Source organism: Myxine glutinosa, chromosome 4 (assembly GCF_964187855.1).
Source record: "Myxine glutinosa chromosome 4, kmMyxGlut1.1, whole genome shotgun sequence".
Lineage (NCBI taxonomy): Eukaryota > Metazoa > Chordata > Myxini > Myxiniformes > Myxinidae > Myxine > Myxine glutinosa.
In genome coordinates this window covers 18,270,229-18,294,802 of record NC_136264.1, presented here as the reverse complement: position 1 = coordinate 18,294,802, position 24,574 = coordinate 18,270,229, and the positions used below count along the sequence as shown (strand labels likewise).

Below are 24,574 nucleotides of genomic sequence, written 5' to 3'. Positions count from 1 at the left end.
GACGTCGGCCGCCCTGACAGGTACCTGGTGATATCCCCGTATGAGATCAATTTTTGAAAAAATGACCCGTCCCGCCAGACGGGCGGAGAAGTCTTGGATATGCGGGATCGGGTACCTGTCGGGTGTTGTAGCGTCATTAAGACGGCGGTAGTCGCCACACGGGCGCCATCCACCCCCCGGCTTTGGCACGATGTGCAGTGGCGAGGCCCACGCGCTATCGGAGCGCCGCACGATGCCGAGGTGCTCCAACGCGTCGAATTCGGCCTTCGCAACGGCAAGCTTGGCTGGGTCGAGGCGGCGGGCCCTGGCGTAGACCGGCGGGCCCGTGGTTGGTATGTGGTGCTCGATCCCATGCCGTACTGCGACGGCCGAAAACGTCGGCCGCGTGAGGGCCGGGAACTCCGCGAGCAGGCGAGCAAACTCGTTCGCCGCCGGGACGGTGCGTGCCAGCTCGGTCGGCGCGGAGCTGCTCAATGTGCATACCAGGGAGCTGAAGGTTTCAGCGTTGATTAAACGACGCCGTTGGACGTCCACCAGCAGTCCGTGTGCGCAGAGGAAGTCGGCGCCGAGCAGAGCCATGGGCACGTTGGCGGTTACAAACGTCCAAGCGAAGCGTTGGCCGCCGAAGCAGAGGGTGACGTTGCGCGGGCCGAAGGTGCGGATAGTCGATCCGTTGGCCGCAACCAAGGAGGGGCCGCAAACCGCGGATTGCCTGTCCTGGTCAGAGGCGGGCATGACGCTCACTTGGGCGCCGGTGTCGCACAGGAAGCGCCGTCCGGACGCTTTATCCGTGATGAACAGTAAGTTGCCCGTGTGACTGTGGCCGGCGTTCATGGCAGGTAATGAACGCCGGCCTGGCCGTTTCCCGACCCGCCGAAGGTGCACGGGGGTCGGCATGTCCGGGCCTTCTGTCCGAACCTGGCATGATAGGAACACCACGCTTGGTCGGGTGGAGGCTTCGGACGTCGTGCTGAACGTGGTCGGCTCGGTATAGCGGCCGCCAATTGCGTCGGCAGTTCGGCCGTCGAACGCGCCGGGTGCTCGGGCGCCATGGATGGTGCATCAGGCGGCGGCGGGTCCCATGTCGCCGCTGCGATGCGCTGTCCCGCGGCGGAGATTTTGTCGGCTTCTCTGGCAAGGGCCCGGGGATCTGTGATCGTCGTGCTTGCCAGGGCGAGGCGTACCGGGTTAGGCAGCTGACGGAGGAACAGCTCCCGGAACAGGAATGCCGGAGAGTGCTCGCCGAGCAGCGAAAGCATGTAGTCCATTCGCTCGGAAGGGCGCGTGTCGCCGAGCTCCGGCAAATCGAGCAGGCGCCGTGCGCGTTCCGCCGCTGGGAGGGCGAAAGCATCGAGGAGAAGCTTCTTAATCGCGCCGTATTTGTCCGCGGCTGGCGGTCTCTCGAGGAGGCTCAGGGCGCGGGCTGCGGTGGCTGAACCGAGCGCAGCGACCACGTGGTGGAAGCGGGTGTCGTCCGCCGTGATGCCTCGCAGGGCGAACAGGGACTCCGCTTGTGCGAACCAAACCGCCGCGTGAGCCTCCCAGAAGGTAGGCAGTTTAAGGGCGACTGCCGTGTCCATGTCGATAGGTCACCAATGAAGGAGCTGTGGCTCCCACGTCGATCGAAAGAATGGACGCGACAAAAAGCTTGAATTCATCTGAGCTGCTTTATTAGAATCAAACACTCAGGCACTCTGGGAAAAACGTTTTACGGTCGGCAATATATATCTATTCCGCCAGGGGGTTTGCCCAGGCCTGGCGCCAGGGGGCGTGGCCCCGCGGGCCGGCTGCGGCCTGGCAAGCCGAGGGCGAGCCTGCCCGGGCGTCCCGACCGAGGCCTGGCAAGTCGAGCGCGGGCCTGCCCGGGCGTCCTGGACGAGCCCGGCCTGGTGATCGCTCCGCGTCCTTGATAGGTGCAAGGCGATTGTGTAACCCCAGCGGCAGCCGCTACAATGTCATAATTCACTGTTTCTTACATCGGGAAAACCTTGCCATTCAATGTTTGCAACCAGACCTCCATGTAGTTCTCAATGACTCTATCCAAATTGTGAATTTTGTGAAGGCCTGGGTAAAGCGCGGCGTTACGCGCGCTGCTTGTGAGCAAGGAGGAAGCGGACAAGCGGTAACATATAAACGTCTTTATTGTAAGACTACACTGTAACACTCAACTCCTCCGGGCTGGTCGCCCGGTGTATATCATGAGGCCACGCCTACCCCTCGGGCGTGGCCACCGCCCACTTGGTGCGTGGAATGACGTCACCACGCCAGTGGGCTTTTGTGTCCGCCACACGCGCCCCCCCAGAATTCCCGCGCACCTGGAGGGCCAGTTTGTGGGGCAGTCGAATGACCCGGCCGAAGCGCCCCCTGGCGATCGGCGGCGTCCGGGGTGCAGGGATACCAGGTGGGATGCCCCTGGCTGCCCCTGGGATGGGTGCAGGACCGGGGGGCGCCGTGGCGGCGGGGCTGGGCGGTGCCGGGGGTCTGCCCGCAGGAGGGCGGCCCCGACGTGGGGGTCGGGCCACTGGCGGTGGATGGTCCACATCGAGGTGGGCCGGCTTGAGGCGGTCTACCGAAACGCGGTCAGGAGTACCGCCGATGTCCAGGGTGAAGTGCTTCGCCACGGTCTCCAGCACGCGGAAAGGCCCGTCGTACGGGGGCCGCAGTGGTGTCCGATGGGCATCGTGGCGGACGAAGACGTACTCCGCCGTGCGAAGCTCCGGGGCGACGTGCGTCGGTGGGTGCCCATGGCATGCCGTTGGCACCGGGGCGAACCTCTGGGCGGTCTCTTGCAGAGCGGAGCGCTGCTGTGCCGCGGACCATGGTGCCGTGGAGTCGGGGAGGAACTCGCCCGGCACCCGCAGCGGTTGCCCGAAGACCAACTCCGCCGCGGATGCGCGCAGGTCCTCCTTGGGCGCCGTCCGGAGGCCCAGCAGGACCCAGGGGAGCCTGTCGACCCAGCCGCCGTCGCGGAGGGTGGCCCGGAGCGCGGCCTTCAATGAGCGGTGAAATCGCTCACACAGGCCGTTAGCCTGGGGGTGGTAGGCCGTGGTTCGGTGCAGCCGGACCCCGAGCCCCTGCGCAACCGCCCCCCTGAGGTGAACTGGGGGCCGCGGTCGGATGAGATGTCTGAGGGGGCGCCGAACCGGGCGACCCAGGTGGCGATGAAAGCCTGCGCGACATCGGCCGCCGTTGTCGACGCCAAGGGCACGGCCTCCGGCCACCGGGTGGTGCGGTCCACCATGGTGAGGACGTGGGTGAAACCCCGCGAGGGGGGCAGAGGTCCCACCAGGTCCACGTGGACGTGGTCAAACCGGCGTTCCGGCACCGTGAACGGGGCCAATGGGGCCTGGGTGTGCCGGTGCACCTTGGCGCGCTGGCACGCGAGGCATGTCCTGGCCCAGCCGCGGACGGCCTTCCGGAGGCCATGCCAGACGAACTTGTCGGCGATCAGCCTTTGGGAGGCCCTCGCGCCCGGGTGGGACAGGCCGTGGATGGCGTCAAACACCTGGCGCTGCCAGCCCGCGGGCACAATGGGGCGAGGACGCCCGAGGGAGACGTCGCACAAGAGGGCCGCGCCCGCGCCGTCGAACGGCACCTCGGTGACGCGGAGGCCCGTGACGGCGGTCCGCAAGGCCTGGACGTCGGGGTCAGCGGCCTGGTCCGCTGCCATCCGGGCATAGTCGATGCCGAGGTGGACTGCGTGGGCGACGGCCCGGGAAAGGCAATCCGCAACCGGGTTGTCCTTCCCCGCGACGTGCTGGATGTCCGTCGTGTACTCGGACACGGCCGAGAGGTGACGCTGCTGCCGGGCCGACCACGGCTCGGTGACCTTGCCCATCGCGAAGATCAGCGGCTTGTGGTCGACGAAGGCAGTGAACGCCCGGCCCTCGAGCAGATGGCGGAAGTGCCTGACCGCCAAGTGAAGTCCGAGCAACTCGCGGTCGAAGGTACTGTAACGGCGTTCGGGCGGGCGAAGCTGCCGGCTAAAGAACGCCAGCGGTTGCCAAGCTCCACGCACCCATTGCTCGTGCACCGCGCCCACCGCGTAGTCCGAGGCATCGGTGGTGAGGGCGATCGGTGCATCGGGCGCCGGGTGCGCGAGCATGGTGGCGTTAGCCAAGGCGAGCTTCGCGCCCGTGAACGCCGTGTCCATCTGCTCGGTCCAGGTAACGTCGCCTTTGCCCGGCTTACCTCGGAGAGCTTCGTGCAGGGGGCGCAGGAGCTGGGCGATACGGGGCAGGAACCGATGGTAAAAGTTCACCATGCCCAGGAACTCCTGCAGCCCTCTGATCGTGCGGGGGCGCGGAAACCCCTTCACTGCCTCCACCTTGGCCGGCAGGGGGACGGCTCCGTGCCTGGTGACACGGTGCCCCAGAAAATCGATTGTGGCGGCGCCGAACCGGCACTTTGCGGGGTTCACAATCAGGCCATGCTGGCCCAGGCGTTCGAAGAGCGTGCGGAGGTGGCGTAGGTGCTCTTCGCGGGACGCGCTGGCGACGAGGATATCGTCCAGGTAGACGTAGACAAAATCCAAGTCGCGCAGGACGCTGTCCATCAGTCGCTGGAACGCCTGAGCCGCATTCTTCAGACCGAAGGGCATGCGCAGGAACTCGAAGAGTCCGAATGGCGTGATGACCGCCGTCTTCGGGACGTCCTCCGGCCTGACGGGGACCTGATGGTAGCCGCGTATGAGGTCCACCTTCGAGAAGAAGGACCTGCCCGCCAAACGGGCGGAAAAGTCCTGAATGTGTGGGACGGGGTAGCGGTCGGGAGTCGTGGCGTCATTGAGACGGCGATAGTCCCCGCACGGTCGCCATCCCCCGCCGGGCTTCGGCACGATGTGCAGCGGCGACGCCCAAGCGCTCTCTGAGCGCCGAACGATGCCGAGTCGCTCCAGGGTAGCGAACTCCGCTTTTGCCACCGCCAGCTTCGTCGGCTCGAGGCGGCGTGCCCGGGCGTAGACCGGTGGCCCGACGGTGGGGATGTGATGGGCCACCCCGTGCTTGACGGCCCCCGCCGAGAAGGTGGGCCGCGTGAGGGCCGGGAAGCCGGCGAGGAGGCGGGTGAATGCGTCCGCTGCCGGAAGCGTACAGACCAACGTGGCCGGAACCGAATCGTTCGGCAAGCCGCTTGGCAAGCCGCTCGTTGAGCTGGGCAACGCACATGCGAGCGAGCTGAACGTCTCGGCCTGGACAAGCCGTCTGCGCTTGACGTCGACCAGGAGCCCATTAGCGCACAGGAAGTCCGCGCCAAGCAGTGCCATGGGCACGTCGGCGGTGACGAACGTCCATCGGAAAACCTGCCCTCCAAACCGCAGAGAGAGGCAGCGTTTTCCGTACGTACGGATGGGCGTCCCGTTCGCGGCAAGCAGCGCGGGGCCCCCACCCGCGGCGTGCTTGTCTGACGTGCCGGCGGGAATGACACTCACCTGTGCTCCCGTGTCGCACAGGTAACGGCGCCCGGAGAAGGTGTCCGTTATGAACAGCAGGCTGCTCGAACGGCCGGCGCTCATCGCCACAATTGAGCGCCGGCCCGGGCGTTTCCCGACCCGTTGAAGGAGCACGGCGGATGACACCGCCGAGCTTCGTGGCCGAACTTGGCGTGGAACCAGCACCAGGTGGTGGAGCTGGAGGAGCGCGGCTGGCTCCGCCAGGCCGGTGGAGTCGACGGGTTTCCCCGCGGTGGCGGTTTTCGCCGCGGCGGTGGGCGGGGTGTGGCGGCGTTCACGAGGTGCGTATCAGCATGCTGCTGAACCACAGCGTGCTGTAGAAGATGATGCTGTGGAACATCAGCGTGCTGTAGAAGATGATGCTGTGGAACATCAGCGTGCTGTAGAAGATGATGCTGTGGAACATCAGCGTCGAAGGCCGTGACGGCCACGCCAACGCTCGCCCGCGTGTCCGAAGCGGCGAAGTACTTGTCCGCCTCGGCCGCCAATGCTCGGGGTTCCGTTAGCCCGGTCCCGGCCAACGCGAGGCGAACCTGCGCTGGAAGTTGGCGACGGAAAAGCGCCCGGAATAGCGAACTGGGGGCTTCGTCGCCCAACAGTGACAGCATATGGTCCATTCGGACCGACGGGCGCGTCTCACCGAGCTCGGGGAGATCCAGGAGGCGATCGGCCCGTGCGTCGTCCGTGAGGCCGAACGTGGCTAGGAGTAGCCGCTTGAGTGCCTCGTACTTGTGGCCGTCCGGTGGGTGGCGAAGGACGGACACAACTCGAGCGGCCGTGCCGGGCCCGAGGGAGGCGACGACATGGCAGTAGCGCAGGTCGTCGTTGGTGAGGCGCCGAAGCTGAAATTGGGCTTCGGCTTGAACGAACCAGACTTCGGCCTGGGCCTCCCAAAATTCGGGAAGTTTAATCGCCATTGCCTTGTCGTTGGCCATTGCAATGGCGTCGTGTTCGGAAGGATCGCTACGGCAGATCCAACGTCGAGGGTCACCAGTAAAGCGCGGCGTTACGCGCGCTGCTTGTGTACAAGGAGGAAGCGGACAAGCGGTAACATATAAACGTCTTTATTGTAAGACTACACTGTAACACTCAAGACTCAACTCCTCCGGGCTGGTCGCCCGGTGTATATCATGAGGCCACGCCTACCCCTCGGGCGTGGCCACCGCCCACTTGGTGCGTGGAATGATGTCACCACGCCAGTGGGCTTTTGTGTCCGCCACATGGGCACATTTTCCATAAAATGTGTGAAGAGATGGGATCACATCACCAGGTGTTGCTGTTCCACTCTGATATTTAGAAGCTGAGATATTGAGAAAAATTAGTTCTACGGCGGCAATTTTGAAAATCCAAGATGGCCGCCATACAGGAGTCTGTGCAAATAGCAACATTGGTTTTCTGACTGACTATCTACGGAGAGGCTCACGAACCTGATATTTGGCACAGACATGGCCATTGAGCCTGGTACGAACATGGTCGACCTAAAAATTTATTTCATAATATTTTTAAACCATATTTTTACCTCAGCGCATTTCAGCGAGGAATATTATGACCGGAATGGCAGCGCAGCGCGCTGATTCGCTCAGAGCGATCACGTGATGTTCCAACTTTGCCGCCATAATCTTACAGTTATGCGTTCGCACGTAATTCAGTTTTTTCACATTTCAGCGAGGAACATTGCCATTCACACCACATGGGTTTTTTTTCTTTCATCTTTAGATCCATATTTTTAGCCATAATGTAGCGAACGTAGCGTAACGTAGCGTAGCTAACGTAGCGTTAGCATAACGTAGCGATCCTTGCTCAGGATCTTCGTCAGGTTCGCGAGCGAGTTAGCCAAAACGTAAAAGTGAAAATATATCGAATTTGTTATTCATATTTACCTCAGCGCATTTCAGCGAGGAACATTATACACGGAATCTCAGCTTGTCGCAGAGCAGCGTGCTGATTCGCTCAGAGCGATCACGTGATGTTCCAACTTTGCCGCCATAATCTCACAGTTATGCGTTCGCACGTAATTCAGTTTTTTCACATTTCAGCGAGGAACATTGCCATTCACACCACATAGGTTGTTTTTCACTTTCATCTGATATTTGTGATTTATTTCAAACAAACTGTATTTCCATCTACACGGCCATGTATTCCTATTAACGTTATGTAAAGTACATAAATTGTGTGGATTACATCATTTGTGGATGTGATCAATTGCCAGTAACCATCTATATCCCTCCCCTCCCCTTCCCTCCTCCCCCTCCCTCCCGCCCCCCTCCCCTTCCCCCATGCCCCTCCCTTTCCCCCCTACCCCTTCCCCCTCCCCTCCCTTTCCCCCATGCTCCTCCCTTTCCCCCCTACCCCTTCCTTTCTGCCCTACCCCACCCCCCTCCCCCCTCCCCCTCTTCTCCCCTCCCCTCCCCCTCCCCCTCTTCTCCCCTCCCCCCCGTTCCCCTCCCCTGCCCGGCAATGCCGGGTACTTCTGCTAGTACAATATAGTTTCCAAAAATATATAGTTTTCCAAATCCCCCAAAAATTCCAACGAAATTACATAGTGAACCTGACTATGATGTTCTTTGGTTCTCTCGAGGGAAGATTATCAGAAGAGTTATTGAAGTAAAAACGGAAATTGATTTTTTTTACGTGAGAAGAGACACGCACTGGCTGATTTAAAAAGATGGCGGGACTGAGCCAGACAGACAAGTGTAGATTCTGCAAGACAAACAGAAAGTACGAGTCACCTGCTCTCGGGATGCAAAAAACTATTATCAGAACAACTTTACACACAACGGCACAACAAAGTATGTGAAGTGATTCATTGGCAAATCTGCGAAAATTTAAACATCCCAGAACCAGAAAAATCATAGAAACACGAACCAAGGGCAATCATTGAAAATGAGGACGTCATGCTCACGTACGACCTGATGATTCCATCGAGCGTGAACATAGAAAACAAAGCATTGCGCCCGGACATTAGACAGCATTGATGATCAAGATATCAGCACAGAACCCTCCTCCCACTACCCCTCCACCCCAAACCCCCTCCCACCACGCATTCACCCAACTCCCCTTACATTACACTACCCCTCCACCCCAACCCCCCTCCCACCACCCAACTCCCCTCTCACCACCCCTCCACCCCAACCCCCCTCCCACCACGCATTCACCCAACTCCCCTCCCATTACACCACCCCTCCACCCCAACCCCCCTCCCCCCACTCCAACCCCCCCCCCCCTTCACCACCCACCCCTCCACCCCAACGCCACCCAACCCCCCTCTCACCACCACTCCACCACAACTCCCCTCCCATTCACCCAACCCCTCAACCCCAACCCCCCTCTCACCACCCCAACTCCCCTCCCATTCACCCAACCCCTCAACCCCAACCCCCCTCTCACCACCCATCCACCCCAACCCTCCTCTCACCACCCATCCACCCCAACCCCGCTCTCACCACCCCTCCACCCCAACCCCCCTTCCATTCACCCAACCCCTCAACCCCAACCCCCCTCCCACCACCTATTCACCCAACCCCCCTCTCACCACCCCTCCACCCCAACCCCCCTCCCACCACGCATTCACCCAACCCCCCTCTCACCAACCCTCCACCTCAACCCCCCCCCCCCCTTTCACCACCCACCCCTCCACCACAACGTCCCCCACTTCACTACCCCTCCACCCAGTGGTTCCCAAACCTTTTTTTGGTGGCGAGACCCTGAATACAATCTTGTCCTGACCTGGCGACCCGAAACGCTGTTCATGTTAATGACCTATCATTTTGATACATTGTGTTTATTCATATTGTTTTATTGAATAATAATTACCAACACAAAACGATTTTTTAAGTTTTTAATTTGACAAAATGAAAAACAAATTTACATGAAAACGAGACTTTATTAGACAAAGATTTTCTCCGTGGCTCCGGTAATGCTGCTTCATCTTGTGGGTTTTAGCTCCTCCACGTTTGGTTTTATGTCGATAGAGGAGAGAGCACAACACAAGTCATGCTGAGGATCCACGTGGTTCCTTACTTTAGTCTTGATAGCAACAAGACCTGAAAATCCTTGTTCACAGAGATATATTGCTGGAAAAGGGAGAAGAGCTTTTTTAGCCTCCCGAGTCAGAATGGGCGTATCCTCAAGTTGAGACCAAAATTTCGAATTTGGGAACTTTTCAAAGCGTTGCTTCTGCACTTGATTTTCCTGGAGGTTCTAGAAGTTCTTCTTCAAATCCCGGAATATCTTCTCCGACTTCACCGACGTCCACATTGAACACATTTCTGATCCAACTATGCTTCCTGAGGTCGACGCTTTCTGGAAAATACCTGTCCATTTCTTCCTGAAGGTTCTTCAGATGATCTTCGAAAATACTTTTGACATCAACAAGGGATATTTTCCCGACAAATCTTCCAGCACAGCACTCAGTTCTGGAAAGGCAGCCATTTTTCCTTTAGCCAGTTTTTCTCTCCAAAGAGCAAGATTTTTCTTGAATGAGGCAATTTTTTCCACCCATGTCCACCATGGTATGATTAGGGCCCTGCGTGTCCGAATTCAGTTCATTCAGGTGCATGAAGATGTCACCCAAATAGGTAAGCTTTGCCAGCCAATCAGCATCTTTAAATGCGTTGGTGTATCGTCCTTGATGTATTGTGTCGCATTGATTTGTAAGTGGGAGGCTCTTCCTGCTTTTGTACAATTTAACAAATGTAGTTGTTCTTATTGCTGTTGTCGCTTCTCTGACTGGTTTAATAAAGACAGCATGTTGTACTTCACAAACATGTTGCACAACTATCTGTGAATCTCCATGATAATGTAAAATGAAGTGAAACACGTGAAAATGGCATTTCATAACACGTTGTTGCTCGTGTACTCCTTCCGTGTACTTTATATTTTTAAATATTACTTTGAGAAGTATTACAATGTATAATCCTGTGTTCCTTCCCTATCCTGCTAAAGGGTTTGTGCTGTCGTAGAATAATAAATGTTACAGTTGGGATGGCCACATTAAGCTCATATTCCTGCTTCTTCTTCTTCCTTGCATCGTCTGCGCTTTCCTTGCTTTGTCCCTCTGCCCTCCTCCTCCAGGCTTCCGCAGAGCGCACGTGGTCCACCAGCAACCCCCTTCTGGTGAAACCCACAATCCAGGATCACTGCTCACCTCCACTCATTCATTCCTCCTTTTTTCCCCCACCTGTGGAACAATCTTTCACATTCGCTTCAATCTCATTCTTTCCACCAGGTCTTCAAGATAGATGTTCGCCATCATCTCAGATTGTCGTCAATCCAAAACCATTATATTTTCTACACCTGTTAAACGACTCCTATCCCACTACCCCAAATTTTGCACCTGTATGCATCTTGTCCAAGCCTTGCGTTCTTCCCTACCCCTGCATACCTTGTTTATCAGTCTTCGTCGGCCCTGTCGTTGGAATTTCCCCCTTCTTTTTCTGCTGTTCCTTTTGTCGCGTTGCGTCCTGATCTGTGTTCTAGCTCTTCCACAAGCCTTGACTCAGTCTTAAATAAATTAATTTAACGACACATGGTGCAGTTGAACTGCGAGCTTCACATTTCCCACCATTTGTGGCATTCGTCTGACTCTTTGGCATTGACTTTGGAAGCCGGTCCACGCCCACCTGAGAAAATGATCATTCTATTCCTCCTAAACTCGATGGTATTCATAGAATACTTACCCTGCACAGTCAACTTCGTGCGAGCCAAATCTTCTGTTTTTGAACGGGTTTTTTTCCTTTGATCCAATATGGCTGCCAGACCACGTGAGCGATGACATCATACATTTATATTCTCTAATATCATTGTTGCATAGATTACGCTCAACAAATATCAAACCGATCAGACGAAGTGTTGTCCCTGCCGAATTATGACGTCATAATTATGGCACCAATGACGTCATCGTTAACAGCACCTATTCCCCATATGAAGTTCTTTACAATAAGCCACGTTTCAATGTTGTTCCATGGAGCGGTTTTGGAGATGTAGAGGTGCAACGTTTTCGGTTTTTCCAAGATGGCGCCTGTACCACATGACATATGACGTCATGATTATCATTAAAATATTCCACAGAAGGAGGCGCTCCTGTGGTGAAAAATTCGTGTCCATCAGACCAAGGGTTGCTGAGAAAAAAAAAATCATAATGATCGGATAAGTGTTGCACTCGTCAAATTATGACGTCATAACGAAGGCACTGATGGCATCATCATAAACATATCTCATTCCCCATGGGGAGTAGTTGACAATGAGCCAGGTCTCAATTTTTTCCCATGGGGAGCGGTTTCAGAGATATGGAGGTGCGACGTTCTTCCAAGATGGCGCCTGCACCACGTGACCTATGACGTCATAATTATGAATAAAAAATTTCTACAGGCGGAGGCACTCCTATGGTAAAATGTCATGGCAATCGGAGCAACGGTTGATGGGAAAATGAATTTTTAAAATGCAGACACGTACGCCACACGTACGCACCCGAATGCCTAACCCCGCTTTTCGCTTCGCGAGCGCAGGGTAATAAACTAAAATCACCACCAAACACGTGTTGACATTGTGGGAGTGAGCTATGGAGGAGAGGTCGGGAACTGAAATTGAAATTGTGAAATTCGCACAAAAGCTTTGTGGTTCTATTTAAATTCTGTTTTTATAAAATGTCCTTCAAATGTCTCTGTTTATGTCTATATTAAAGTTCTGTAGGACTAAGCAACTTTTTATCTAATGAGATTTAAAATCTCTAATGAGATAATGTTCTCTGCTTTTCGCAAGTGGTGTGTACAAGCCTTTGTGTACAAGCCTTTGTTTACAAGCCTTTGTTTACAAGCGCATGCATGCACCATTTTTGACTCTTGATGACAAATACATTTACATTTCAGAGGTAATGCGAAAGTAAAACTGAGAAACCACGAGAATGTTTTTCCTGCCTTTGAGTCAAATCAATTTCTCTCAATACAAAAAGTGATTATTACCTGGGTGTGGAAGGGGGGGGGGGGGGGTGGAAGGGGGTGGGGGGCGGTATATGTAAATACTTTAAATTCACAATATCACATCCTCATTTGGTCGCCGGCAGTAAGGGCAGCTGTTTTTCTCCAGCACAAGAAGCTCGTAGTCTTCACTGTGAAACATCTGCAAAAAATGGAGCAAATGATTTATCAGTGTAAGATGATGGGATAAAAACATTTCAAAGGCAACTGTTTCACCCACTGAGACTCATCAGCCCGATTCAATCAACCCGATCAATTTGGCGAGCGCTCGACGAGAAACTTGGTAAATAAACACATCCTCGATGTTCTTGAGGCCCGACCCGAAATCCACTGAAAAAAAAAAATATATATATATATATATATATATATACAGTCACGTGAAAAAGTAAGTACACCCCAGGTAAAGTTTTGACTTTTTCAACATATTTCAACATACAGCTATTTGATCTTCATTTCAACAATATTGATAGATAAAGGTGATATAATATAACAAATATCATGAAACATTTACATTTTGTAGTCCATTGTATAATTTAAATAAACATAAATGCAAATTTCGCATGTGGAAAAAGTAAGTACACCCCTACATTTATCACTACTTCAAATACCTAAAATAAGAATCAGGTGCACCAGCTCAGGTGCAAATGATTAGAACATCGTCAGAGAGGATCTTGGAGGAAACTGTCTTATTTAAACCTCAGACATTTAGTTTGGTTTGCTCTTTGTTGTTGAAGTGTGCGGCGTCACCATGCCTAGATCAAAAGAGCTCTCCGACGCCTTCAAAAAGAAGGTTATGGATGCCTACGAGTCTCGGAAGGGTTTTAAAAAGATCTCCAAACAATATGAAATCAATCATTCGACTGTCCGGAAGATCATCTCCAAGTGGAGAAGATCCCAAACAACTGCCAACCTGTTTAAGCCAGGCCGCCCCGGCAAGTTCAGCCCGAGAGCGGACCGCAAGATACTGAAAGAAGTCTCTAAGAACCCCAGAATGTCATCACGGGACCGACAGGTAGCTCTTGCCACTGTTGATGTCAAAGTGCACGAGTCTACCATTAGAAAGAGGCTGCACAAATTTGATCTACATGGGAGGTGTGCCAGGAGGAAACCTTTGCTGTCCAGAAAGAACATCAGGGCAAGACTAAAGTTTGCCAATGAACACCCAGGCAAAGACCAGCACTTCTGGAACAATGTGCTCTGGACAGATGAGTCAAAGGTAGAGCTATTTGGCCACAGTACCAAAAGACGTTTGGCGAAAACCAAAGACAGCATTTGACCACAAGAACCTGATACCAACTATAAAGCATGGTGGTGGAAATATTATGGTTTGGGGCAGCTTTGCTGCATCAAGGCCTGGGCAGCACACCATCATATAATTAATAATAATAATAATTCATTTATTTTGTATAGCGCTTTTCCAGAAGCCCAAAGGCGCTTTGACAGAGTGGCAAACATAATGCATAACAATACATGAAAACAACAATTGCAAAAAGACAAGAATCAATAGGGAAATATTTAAAGCAAAAGGAGGGAGAAGGAGAAGAGATAGTCAGGGGTTAAATGCTGTGGGTTGAATGTTGAATGCAGTGTTGAACAGGTGGGTCTTTAGTGATGTTTTGAATGTGGTGAGTGAGGAGGAGTCTCTGATGGTGTGAGGTAGTGAGTTCCAGAGGGTGGGAGCAGCGATGGAGAAGGCCCTGTCCCCCCAGGATCTGAATTTGGTCCGGATGGAGGGGGTCAGGAGGTTGGTACCAGCAGAGCGGAGGTTGCGGGTGGGAGTGTGTCTGGAGAGGAGGTCAGCCAGGTAGGATGGGGCCAGGTTATGGAGGGCTTTGTATGTCAAGAGGAGGATTTTGTACTGGATTCTCTGGGGGATGGGGAGCCAGTGAAGCTTGTAAAGGACGGGGGTGATGTGGTCACGGGTCCGGGAATGGGTGAGTAGACGGGCAGCGGAGTTCTGAATGTATTGGAGTTTATTGGTGATTTTTGAGGGTGAACCATAGAGGAGGCTATTGCAGTAGTCCAGACGGGAGGTGATGAAGGCGTGGATGAGGGTTTCTGCAGCCGTGGAGGAGAGGGATGAGCGGAGACGGGCAATGTTTTTCAGGTGAAAGAAGGCTGACTTTGTGATCTGTTTAGTGTATTTGTCGAAGGAAAGGGTTTGGTCAAAGATGACGCCAAGATTCCGGATGTGAGGGGAGGTGGATACTGGGATACCGTCGATGTTGAGGGCAAAGTTATGGGTGGACTTGGTGAGCGTTTTTGGGCCAATGATGATTATTTCAGATTTATCACAGTTAAGCTTGAGGAAGTTGATTTGAAGCCAGGATTTTATTTCAGTGATGCAGTTTGTCAGGATAGAGTGGGTGTCGGTGGAGACGGACTTGGTGGAGATGAAAAGCTGGATGTCATCGGCGAAGCAGTGGAATTGGAGACCATGACGGCGGATTAAGTGACCGAGCGGGGACAGGTAAAGGATGAAGAGGAGGGGGCCAAGAACTGAACCTTGGGGGACACCTTGGGGGAGGGGAGCAGTGGGGGATTTGCAGTTATTGATGGAGATGAACTGGCATCTGTCAGAGAGGTATGATTTAATCCAAGAGAGGGCAGTGCCGGTAATGTTAAAGGTGGATTCAAGTCGGGTGAGGAGGATAGTGTGATCGATGGTGTCAAAGGCAGCGCTGAGGTCGAGGAGGACGAGAATGTTGAGGTTGCCAGCGTCAGAGGAGAGGAGAAGGTCGTTGGTGATTTTGAGGAGAGCAGTTTCAGTACTGTGGTTGGAGCGGAATCCGGATTGGAATGTTTCATACAGGTTATTGGCAGAGAGATGATGTTTGAGTTGAGTGGCTACAGCGCGTTCCAAAACTTTTGACAGAAAGGGTAGGTTGGAGATGGGTCTGAAGTTGTTTAGGGTGTCAGGGTTTAGACCAGGTTTTTTTAGAATGGGGGTAACAGCAGCAATTTTGAGGGAAGGTGGGACGATGCCTGTAGACAGGGAGGAGTTTATTGTTGCAATGATAAGTGGAGAGAGAGCAGGGAGGGAGGCTTTGACAAAGCTGGAGGGGATGGGGCCAAGAGTGCAGGTGGCAGTTTTCATTCCTATGAGGAGTTCAGAGAGGTCATTAGGGGAGATTGGGGAGAACCGAGACAGGGGATGGCAGGACAAGGGGGGGCAGGTGGTTGGAGGGGGAGCGGGTGCGGCGGTGGTCAAGCTGTTGTAGATGTTGTCAATTTTGCGTTGGAAGAAAGAGAGGAAGGAGATGCAGTTGTCTACTGTGAATGACTGGGTGGTGGTGTTCAGGGGGCGGAGGAGTTTGTTTATTGTCGAGAAGAGTGCTTTTGGGTTTCCGGAGCCAGAGTGGATAATTTGAGAGTAGTAGGCAGAGCGGGCGCGGGAGAGGGCATCTTTGTAGTGTTGTATGTGGTCCTTGTAGGCTTGGGAGTGAACTGTGAGACCCGTTTTATTGCGGAGTCTTTCAATTTGGCGAGCACGAGTTTTCATCAGGTGGAGTTCAGGGGTAAACCAGGGAGCAGAATGGGTGAAAGAAACTGTTTTGGTTTTTACAGGCGCAAGCTGGTCAAGGCAGGAGGAGAGAGTGTGGTTGTAGTAGTCAGTGAGGTCGGAAGGGGTGTGGAGGTCAATGAAGGGAGAAGTGGACATTTTTTCAGAGAGGGTGGATGAGAATGAGGTAGGTGAAAGAGCGTTTAGCTTACGGAAGTTGATTGTGCGATAATGCCTTGGTGTTGGGGCGGGGATGTTGATGGTCAGAGTGATGGCTAAGTGGTCAGAGAGGGTGAGGTCGGAGCCATAGAGATGGTGCAAATTTAATCCAGTGGAGCAGACAAGGTCCAAAATGTGACCACGGATATGGGTAGGAAAGTCGACATGTTGAGTGAGGTTAAAGCAGGTGAGTAAATCAGTGAAGTCAGTGGTTATTGTGGAGTCAGTGGAGTCCATGTGGATATTGAAATCACCAAGGAGGAGGATTGAGGGGGAGAGGGAACATAGCTGGGTCAGAAAGTAGGAGAAGTCAGACAGGAATGATGGGTGTGGTTTGGGAGGGCGGTAGACGACAGCCATGACTGACTGCGTGTGACCAGAGAGTTTTAAAGCCAGGTGTTCAAATGATGGAGCAGATGAGATGGAGATGAGGTTGGTCTTGATGTCTTGACGGTGGATAACGGCAATTCCACCACCTCGGCCCTCCGAGCGTGGTTTATTGACGTAGGAATATCCATTGGGTGTGGTGAGGTTAAGTGTGTAGTAGTCCAGAGGTTGTTGCCAGGTTTCGGTGAGACAGAGAAAGTCCAGTTTGTTATCCAGGATGTATTCGTTCAGGATGAGGCATTTGTTGTTGAGGGACCGGGTGTTGAACAGGGTGAGCTTGATGTTGTTTTGAACAGCAGGGATGAATTCAGGTGATTTAGCCAGGGTTCGTAGGCAGGAGGTGCGATCGTGTGGGTTGCTGTGACCAGGTGCGCTGGGACGAAGAGTGAGAGTGCGCTGAGCCGACCAGAGGACGGGGATGGAGTGACCTGATTGCAAATAAACAAACTTACGACCGGAGCCACGGTGAATGTACCTGGGTCGTCGGAGGAGTCCATTTGATTTGATGGCAGAGATGCATGATGGGGTGGAGCGGGTATTGAGCAGAAGAAGCCTTGCGGCGGAGTACTTCAGAGCCATGCCAGGCAGGAGCAAAGGGACGAGTACGAGGCCAAGGTCGAGGAGGCAAAGCGGCAAACGCAGCGGCAAACGCAGCGGCAAACGACTGCAGCCGCTAATCAAGACCACAGCGGCAAACAGCCACCGCCGCAAACAACGGCCACAAACAACGGGAGCGGGCCTGAGGAAACAGTGGAGGAGCCGGGCAGGCGAAGCCAGGAGCAGAGCCGGGACCGAGCAGAGGGCAGACCCAACGGTCAAAAATCCGCCACGACCACCAGAAAAGCAAACTATGTACAATGGCCCAGTCGGAGAAGCGGCGAACAAGTAACGCCAGCGTCCTCTCCAGGAGGACGTCCTCTCGTCCATTCACTATGAATTCTTCATTTTACCAGAGGGTGTTGAGGATAATGTGAGGCCATCTGTCGGAAAGTTGAAGCTCAACCGAAGGTGGACTTGCAACATGACAATGACTCTAAACATACCAGTAAATCCACCAAGGAATGGCTGAAAAGAAAGAAATGGAGGGTTCTGGAATGGCCAAGTCAAAGCCCGGATCTAAATCCCATCGAGATGTTGTGGGGGGATTTGAAACGAGCTGTGCATGCAAGAAATCCCTCAAACATCGCACAGCTGAAAGAATTCTGCATGGAGGAGTGGGCAAAAATTTCTCCCAGATGATGTCAGAGACTGGTAGACAGTTATAAGAAACGCCTACTTGAGGTTGTTTCTGCCAAAGGGGGCAATACCACCAAAGGGGCCAAGGGTGTACTTACTTTTTCCACGTGCGAAATTTGCATTTATGTTTATTTAAATTATACAATGGACTACAAAATGTAAATGTTTCATGATATTTGTTATATTATATCACTTTTATCTCTCAATATTGTTGAAATGAAGATCAAATAGCTGTATGTTGAAATATGTTGTAAAAGTCAAAACGTTACATGGGGTGTACTCACTTTTTCACTTGACTGTATACATACAGACTTGGTATTCAATATGGAATATTTTTTTTGTGGGGGTGAACTTACTTTTCAAGTTGACTTAGAACCAAAAGTTCATTGGAATTATGTTGAAATTATTCCAGATTTTGTTAATGTGACCTTTAAAAGAAACAAAAACCACATTTGACATTTCGAAACAAATAAATTGATCCTTCAAAGTGATGCAAACTGATATCGAACTCAATTCACGGACAGTACTGTGTTAAACTTCTGTACGTTTTCCAGAAGTATCTCTTTATTTTGCACATTAGCCAAAAAAATTTTTATCAAAAGTTAAATTACGACTGCGATTACGGACAGTAAAATTACAGTTCAGTACATTGTGCAACCCCCACGAGCATTCAGGAGAGCACGTACACGTTGAGGCATGCTGTTCACGAGATTTGCCAAGGTTTGGACAGGAATCGCTGGCCATGCAGTGACAATAGCCTGCTGCAATTCACGCACAGAGGTCGGCTGCTGGTCCAAGTTGTCGATTTGACGCGTTCATTCTGCCCACAAGTTCTCTATCGGATTCATATCCGGGGACATGGCAGGCCACTCCATATGCTCTACACCATGGTCAGCAAGAAAGTGTTGGATCATGCAAGCACGATGAGGCCATGCATTGTCATCTTGGAAGACAAAGTTTCCTCGAAAGGCTGCACGAGCAAATGGAAGCAATGTTTCTTCCAGAATGGCCCTGTACTTGAACTGGTTCAGGTTTCCATTCAGAACAACCAGGTCAGTTTTGCCCCCTGCAAGAAAAGCAGCCCAAACGGTCACCCCACCACCTCCAGCCTGGACTCTTGGCACTATACAATCTTCATTGTAGGCTTCATGCACTTGTCTGCGCACTCGGACATGGCCATCTTGACGATAGGCCAGAAATCAAGACTCGTCACTGAAGATCACGTGATTCCAGTGTCCTGGCTGCCATTGACGGTGCTCTATGGCCCACTGCAATCGGCACTGGTAGTGTTGTCTTGTCAGGCGTGGCTTTCTCAGGGGATGCCTGGCACGATAGCCTGCTTGAACCAGTCGTTGGTTGACTAGCCTTCTGGATACAGGCACATTTGTCAGTTGCTGCCACTCAGCCCTAAGCCGATTAGCTGACTTGGTACGGCCATAGCAGACTAACCGGTGCAGCTGGCGATCATCCCTCCTTGTGGTTCTGCGGGGACGTCCTGGCCTCGATATTGGAGTAGGGACACCCCTCTAAGCATTTCGTTTCGGGATCTTTGACACCTGACCTTGAGTGATGCCATACTGCCGAGCAATAGTACGCCGTTTCATGCCGGAATTTCGTAAAGCCACCACTCCATGACAAACAGCATTGTCGAGTTGACGGACCATCTCCAGAGGAAGCAGCAATAACTTTTGTAGACGTGCAGCAGTTGTTTTCCACTAATACAGAACGCAACAACCCTTATATACCCGATTGTGAAGCCAATCGTCAAATGTACCTGTCCGTACATTTTGTCACGCCACCTGTGATATAATCCTGTTATTGACTTCTTGCTGCGACAATCAGTGACATGGATCTTTTAACAAAGAAATCACCGAAGCATAAAAGAAACTCACCAGATTGATATACTGAGTTCAGAAAGGAACCCCAAGTCAAGAAAAAAAAAAATTCCATATTAAATGCCAAGTCTGTATATACTGTATAATGTATATATATACTGTATATATATATCCAAGAGAGGAATGACCCTCCCCGCTGCTCCCATCGGGAATGGGTGTACTCGTGATAGAAATATTAATTAGGGAATATAAAACGAGATGTGAATAATGAAATGGTGTGAAGTAGCGACTTACCTGGAAACAGGAAGGGCACATGGTGATTGACACTTCAGGTAGCAATGAGCGGAAAAATTGCCAACGCAGAGGTCGTGGCCAACGCTTGATAAGCACCTCATGGCGACAAAATGCTCTCAACTCGGCCTCACCCACGGTCACTGGCTGAAACACCGAGCCTCCGGCCTACATGAAGCACAAAGAAAAACAAAAAATGACACTGAGAACCTGCTGGAAGGGCTGCTGATATTGCTGTGATTTATTGCGTGACCTGAATCTGCAACATCGCCAAAGGTTTGATTTATGATTTTACATTACTCAGAAAATAGAAGAAAAAAATAAAAAAACTTTTATTATCATATCAGCTTGACAAAAGAGCATGCATATACAGGGCCTGCAGAAAGTCTACACCCCCCACCCCCTCTTCAAATTTTTCACCTTTTGTTTCCTTGTAGCCTGGAATTAAATCAGACTTTTCCCACCTTTATTTACACATCGTAACCCACAACTTCCAAATGAAAAACAATTTCTACAAATTTCAGAAAATTAATTAAAAATACAAAACTAGATTATCTTGGTTGGACAATTGTCCACTCCGGAAGTTAATACTTGGTGGAAGCACCTTTGACAGAAATTACAGCTGTGAGTCTGTTGGGATAGGTCTCTACCAACTTTGCACACCTTGCTTGAGCAATATTTCTCCATTCTTCTGTACAAAACTGTTCAAGCTCATTTAAGTTGCGTGGGGAGTGTTGATGGACAGAAATCTTAATCATGCCACAGATTTTGGATTGGACTTAGGTCGGGGCTCTGACTCGGCCACTCAAGGACATTTATCTTTTTGTTCCTCAGCCATTCCAGTGTAGCTTTGGCCATGTGCTTCGGGTCATTGTCATGCTGAAAGGTGAACTCCCGTCCCAATTTCAGCTTTCTTGCAGAGGGCAGCAGGTTTTCCTCTCGGATTTTTCTGTATTTTGCTCCATTCATTTTCCCTTCCATTCTGACAAGTGTCCCAGTCCCTGCTGATGAGAAACATCCCAATAACATGATGCTGCCACCACTATGCTTCACAGTAGGGATGGTGTTCTTTGGGTGAGGTGCTGGGTTGGGTTTGTACCAAACGTAACGTTTTGTATTTAGGCCAAAAACATACATGTTGCTTTCGTCAGACCACAAACGTTTTTGCCACATGGCTTCAGAATCTCTGGAGTGGGTTTTTTAATACCTCAAACAGGACTCAAGGTGGGCTTTTTTGAGTAATGGCTTCCTTCTTGCCACCGTACCATGCAGGCCACACTTGTGGAGCACTTGGGATATTGTTGTCACATGCACACAGTGACCAGACTTTTTCATAAAGACTTGTAGCTCTTTCAAAGTTGCCATTGGCCTCTTGGTGGCCTCTCTGATCAGTCTCCTCCTTGCTTGGTCATCCAGTTTGGAGGGACGGCCTGATCTAGGCAAGGTCTTGGTGGTACCATACGCCTTCCACTTCTTAATGATTGTCTTGATTGTGCTCCAAGGGATATTCAAGGCCTTTGAAATATTTTTATTCCCATCCAGCACAATTGTAGTGGTCAATCTGTGCCTTTTCACTACTTTATCCCGGGGATCTTTTGAAAGCTCTTTGGTGTTAATGGTTGAGTCTTTGCTGTGAAATGTACTACCCAGCAGAGGAAACCTACAGGAACAGCTGATTTTATCCTGAAATGATCAGAATCACTACAATTTAACACAGGTGGAGACCAATTAACTTGGTGTGTGATTTTTGTGATTTGAAGGTGATTGGTCACACCTGAGCTAATTTACAATTGCTATTATAAGGGGGGTGGACACTCATCCAACAAAGATATTCTAGTTTTGGATTTTTATTAAATTTTCTGAAATTTGTAGAATTTGTTTTTCACTTGTGGGTTACGATGTATGATGTGTAAATAAAGGTGGAAAAAAGTCTGATTTAATACATTTTAATTCCACGCTAAAAGGTAACAAAAGGTGAAAAATTTGAAAGGGGGTGTAGACTTTCTACAGGCACTGTATGCACCTGAAAAGAAGATGTGCTACAGCCTTTACCTGAAAACTCAGGCTTGCACCAAAGGGATCTTCTTTTTCCTTGTTTGAGGTCATCGTGGTCAAGCGTAGGGTCTGAACAGCTTGTCATTGTATCGTAAAGGTTTATGTCAAAGTAGAAAGAATATACGTATGGAGAAGACATGTGTAATAAACACTTGTAAGGTATTTTAAAAGGACAAATGTCCTTCAGTTTAGTCATATAATACACAACTTGGGTCACTCAATCAAGATCCGGTTATTTATACTTGAGTAAAACATCAAGAAGATTGTTGCAAAAATCAACTCGGGAATGCAACATGACAATGAAGGGCCAGATGACGTCCTCCTTTCCTTGTTTAAGGTCATACAGGATCGTGTTATACAACTATTCATTAGGCTAATTGTAGTCCCTCAGATACTGAAGACCCTTTGTATATTAAATTCCATTCTTGCATGCGGGAAATCAATATCGTCACATCGATGGTTCGGACTAACGTCTCAGGTCGTGCCGTCTTTTAACCCTCGTGAATGCCCAAGCCAGTCTATGAATTTACACCGTGTTTCTAATTTATACCACGTTCATGAAATTTGATAAGTCCCCCAAGGATGCAAAGCGAAGCTGTAGTTAATAGCGCTCAGGAAGGCAAGAAGGTGGGAATATGTTTCGTCGAGTTACCAGGGCGTGTTTAAAAGTAATGCCTTCTTTCCTTTTTCTCCAAAACAGGTAAAGGTATTTGAATGATACAAAGACAGACACTAACAACAACAACACAACAACAGGCATTTTAAGGCCATTTTCCCTCCTAGAGTGGGGGTTAGCCTTGCGGTCCCCATGACAATCTTCTCCATCTTGCCCTATTTTCTGCATCTCTCCTTGTTAACCCCCTTGCCCGCATTTCTTCTTCCACCATCTTTAGCCAGGTCTTTCTCGGTCTTCCCCGTCCTCTACTTCCTTCTACATTCATTTCCATCACTCTTCTCAACCAGTCACTTTCATCCTTCCTCAACACATGACCAAACCATCTCAACCTGTTCCTCTTCACAGCATCAATCACAGGCTCTATTCCCATCATTTGTCTTCCTCTCTCTCAACGATACTCCGCACATCCATCGAACCATTCGCATTTCCACCCTTTCCAGCCTTCGTTGCTGCTCTACGTTCATTACCCATGTCTCGCTCCCATAAATCATAACACTTAGATAAATATCATAACATAACATCATAACATAACACTTAAATAAATCCCATAAATCATAGACAGACACTAACATCAATCTATATTCCACCATGGTGCATATTAATTTGTAATCACCAATGCAGTCCACAAATTTCTCCCAACGTTCAAGTAGTTTTTTGATGCCGTCACAATAGAACTGTACGTCCGGCTGATTTAACCAGTGTCATGTCATTGACCAGTCTTAACCAGTCTTTTTCTGACCCTATGACATGACGTCAGCGTCATGTCAAAGGGTCAGTGTGCTTATTTGGTTAAATTTAATATTCCTGACTGCAAAACTCCTGACTGGTAGTCAGCAGGGCAGAGAAATGTGTTTGCGTTGCAGGCGACACGCTAATGGCAGGTCGTGCAGGAAGCGCTGTTGTTGGACTCAATTTTTCAAAATGAGTAGGACCATTGTCGGTTGGCACTTTGGTTAAATTCTAAATTACTGGTCTGACTAGTTCCATAGAGAAGAAGACATCTCTAGTTCATGGAAATAATGCTCTCTCAAATGCCTGATGGCTAAATAACCATAAGAGGCCCTAACATCCTATGGAGAAAGGGGCAAAAAAGACAAAATAAGCTCTGATTTTTACTAAACTGTCCTGTCCTCATTGGGTTCTGAAAAACATAAATTAAAGACAAAAAATGATACGTGTTGCTTCCTTGCTTGATGTTCAGCATTTTAAAGGTTAAGAGCACGGACAATCCCCATTGGCTACATCCATGTGGAGGAGCAAACTCCCCCTTGGGAAATGCTCCACTGAGTGCGGTGACAAAAACGGTTGTATTGTTGTGACATCACTACCACCCAGAGCACCCTGGGAAGTTGCAAAGTTTGTCTCGTCCAACAGTCCTGTGTGTGTGTCTGTGTGTGTGTATGTGTAAAATATCTTTTATATTATTGCTGAAGGGAAAGGTGTGTGCTGCATGTGTAAGAAGTGTTATGATTTATGGGAGCGAGACATAGGTAATGAACGTAGAGCAGCAACGAAGGCTGGAAAGGGTGGAAATGCGAATGGTTCGGCGGATGTGCGGAGTATCGTTGAGAGAGAGGAAGACAAATGATGAATTGTGAAAGATGATGGGAATAGAGCCTGTGATTGATGCTGTGAAGAGGAACAGGTTGAGATGGTTTGGTCATGTGTTGAGGAAGGATGAAAGTGACTGGTTGAGAAGAGTGATGGAAATGAATGTGGAAGGAAGTAGAGGACGGGGAAGACCGAGAAAGACTTGGCTAAAGATGGTGGAAGAAGAAATGCGGGCAAGGGGGTTAACAAGGGGAGATGCATAAAATAGGGCAAAATGGAGAAGATTTTCATGGGGACCGCAAGGCTAACCCCCGCTCTAGCAGGGAAAATGGCCTTAAAATGCCTGTTGTTGTTGTTGTTGTATTATTGCTATCTGAATTATGACATTAATATTGCAAA

At 50.8% G+C, this 24,574-nt stretch overlaps 1 protein-coding gene across 2 annotated transcripts in view; it reads right to left on the bottom strand.

The window, feature by feature from the left end:
• Positions 1 to 9,273: 9,273 nt before the first annotated feature.
• Positions 9,274 to 24,574, bottom strand: part of IFT122 (intraflagellar transport 122) — a 162,435-nt gene continuing 147,134 nt past the window's right edge. For both annotated transcript variants that reach the window (XM_068111973.2, XM_068111972.2), the window contains exons 27-29: positions 21,946 to 22,025; positions 19,897 to 20,061; positions 9,274 to 12,565 (exon numbers count right to left, since the gene is read on the bottom strand). In XM_068111973.2, coding sequence (XP_067968074.2) covers positions 12,476 to 12,565; positions 19,897 to 20,061; positions 21,946 to 22,025 — 335 coding nt within the window. In that variant the 3' untranslated portion in view covers positions 9,274 to 12,475. The remainder of the gene's footprint in view (positions 12,566 to 19,896; positions 20,062 to 21,945; positions 22,026 to 24,574) is intronic.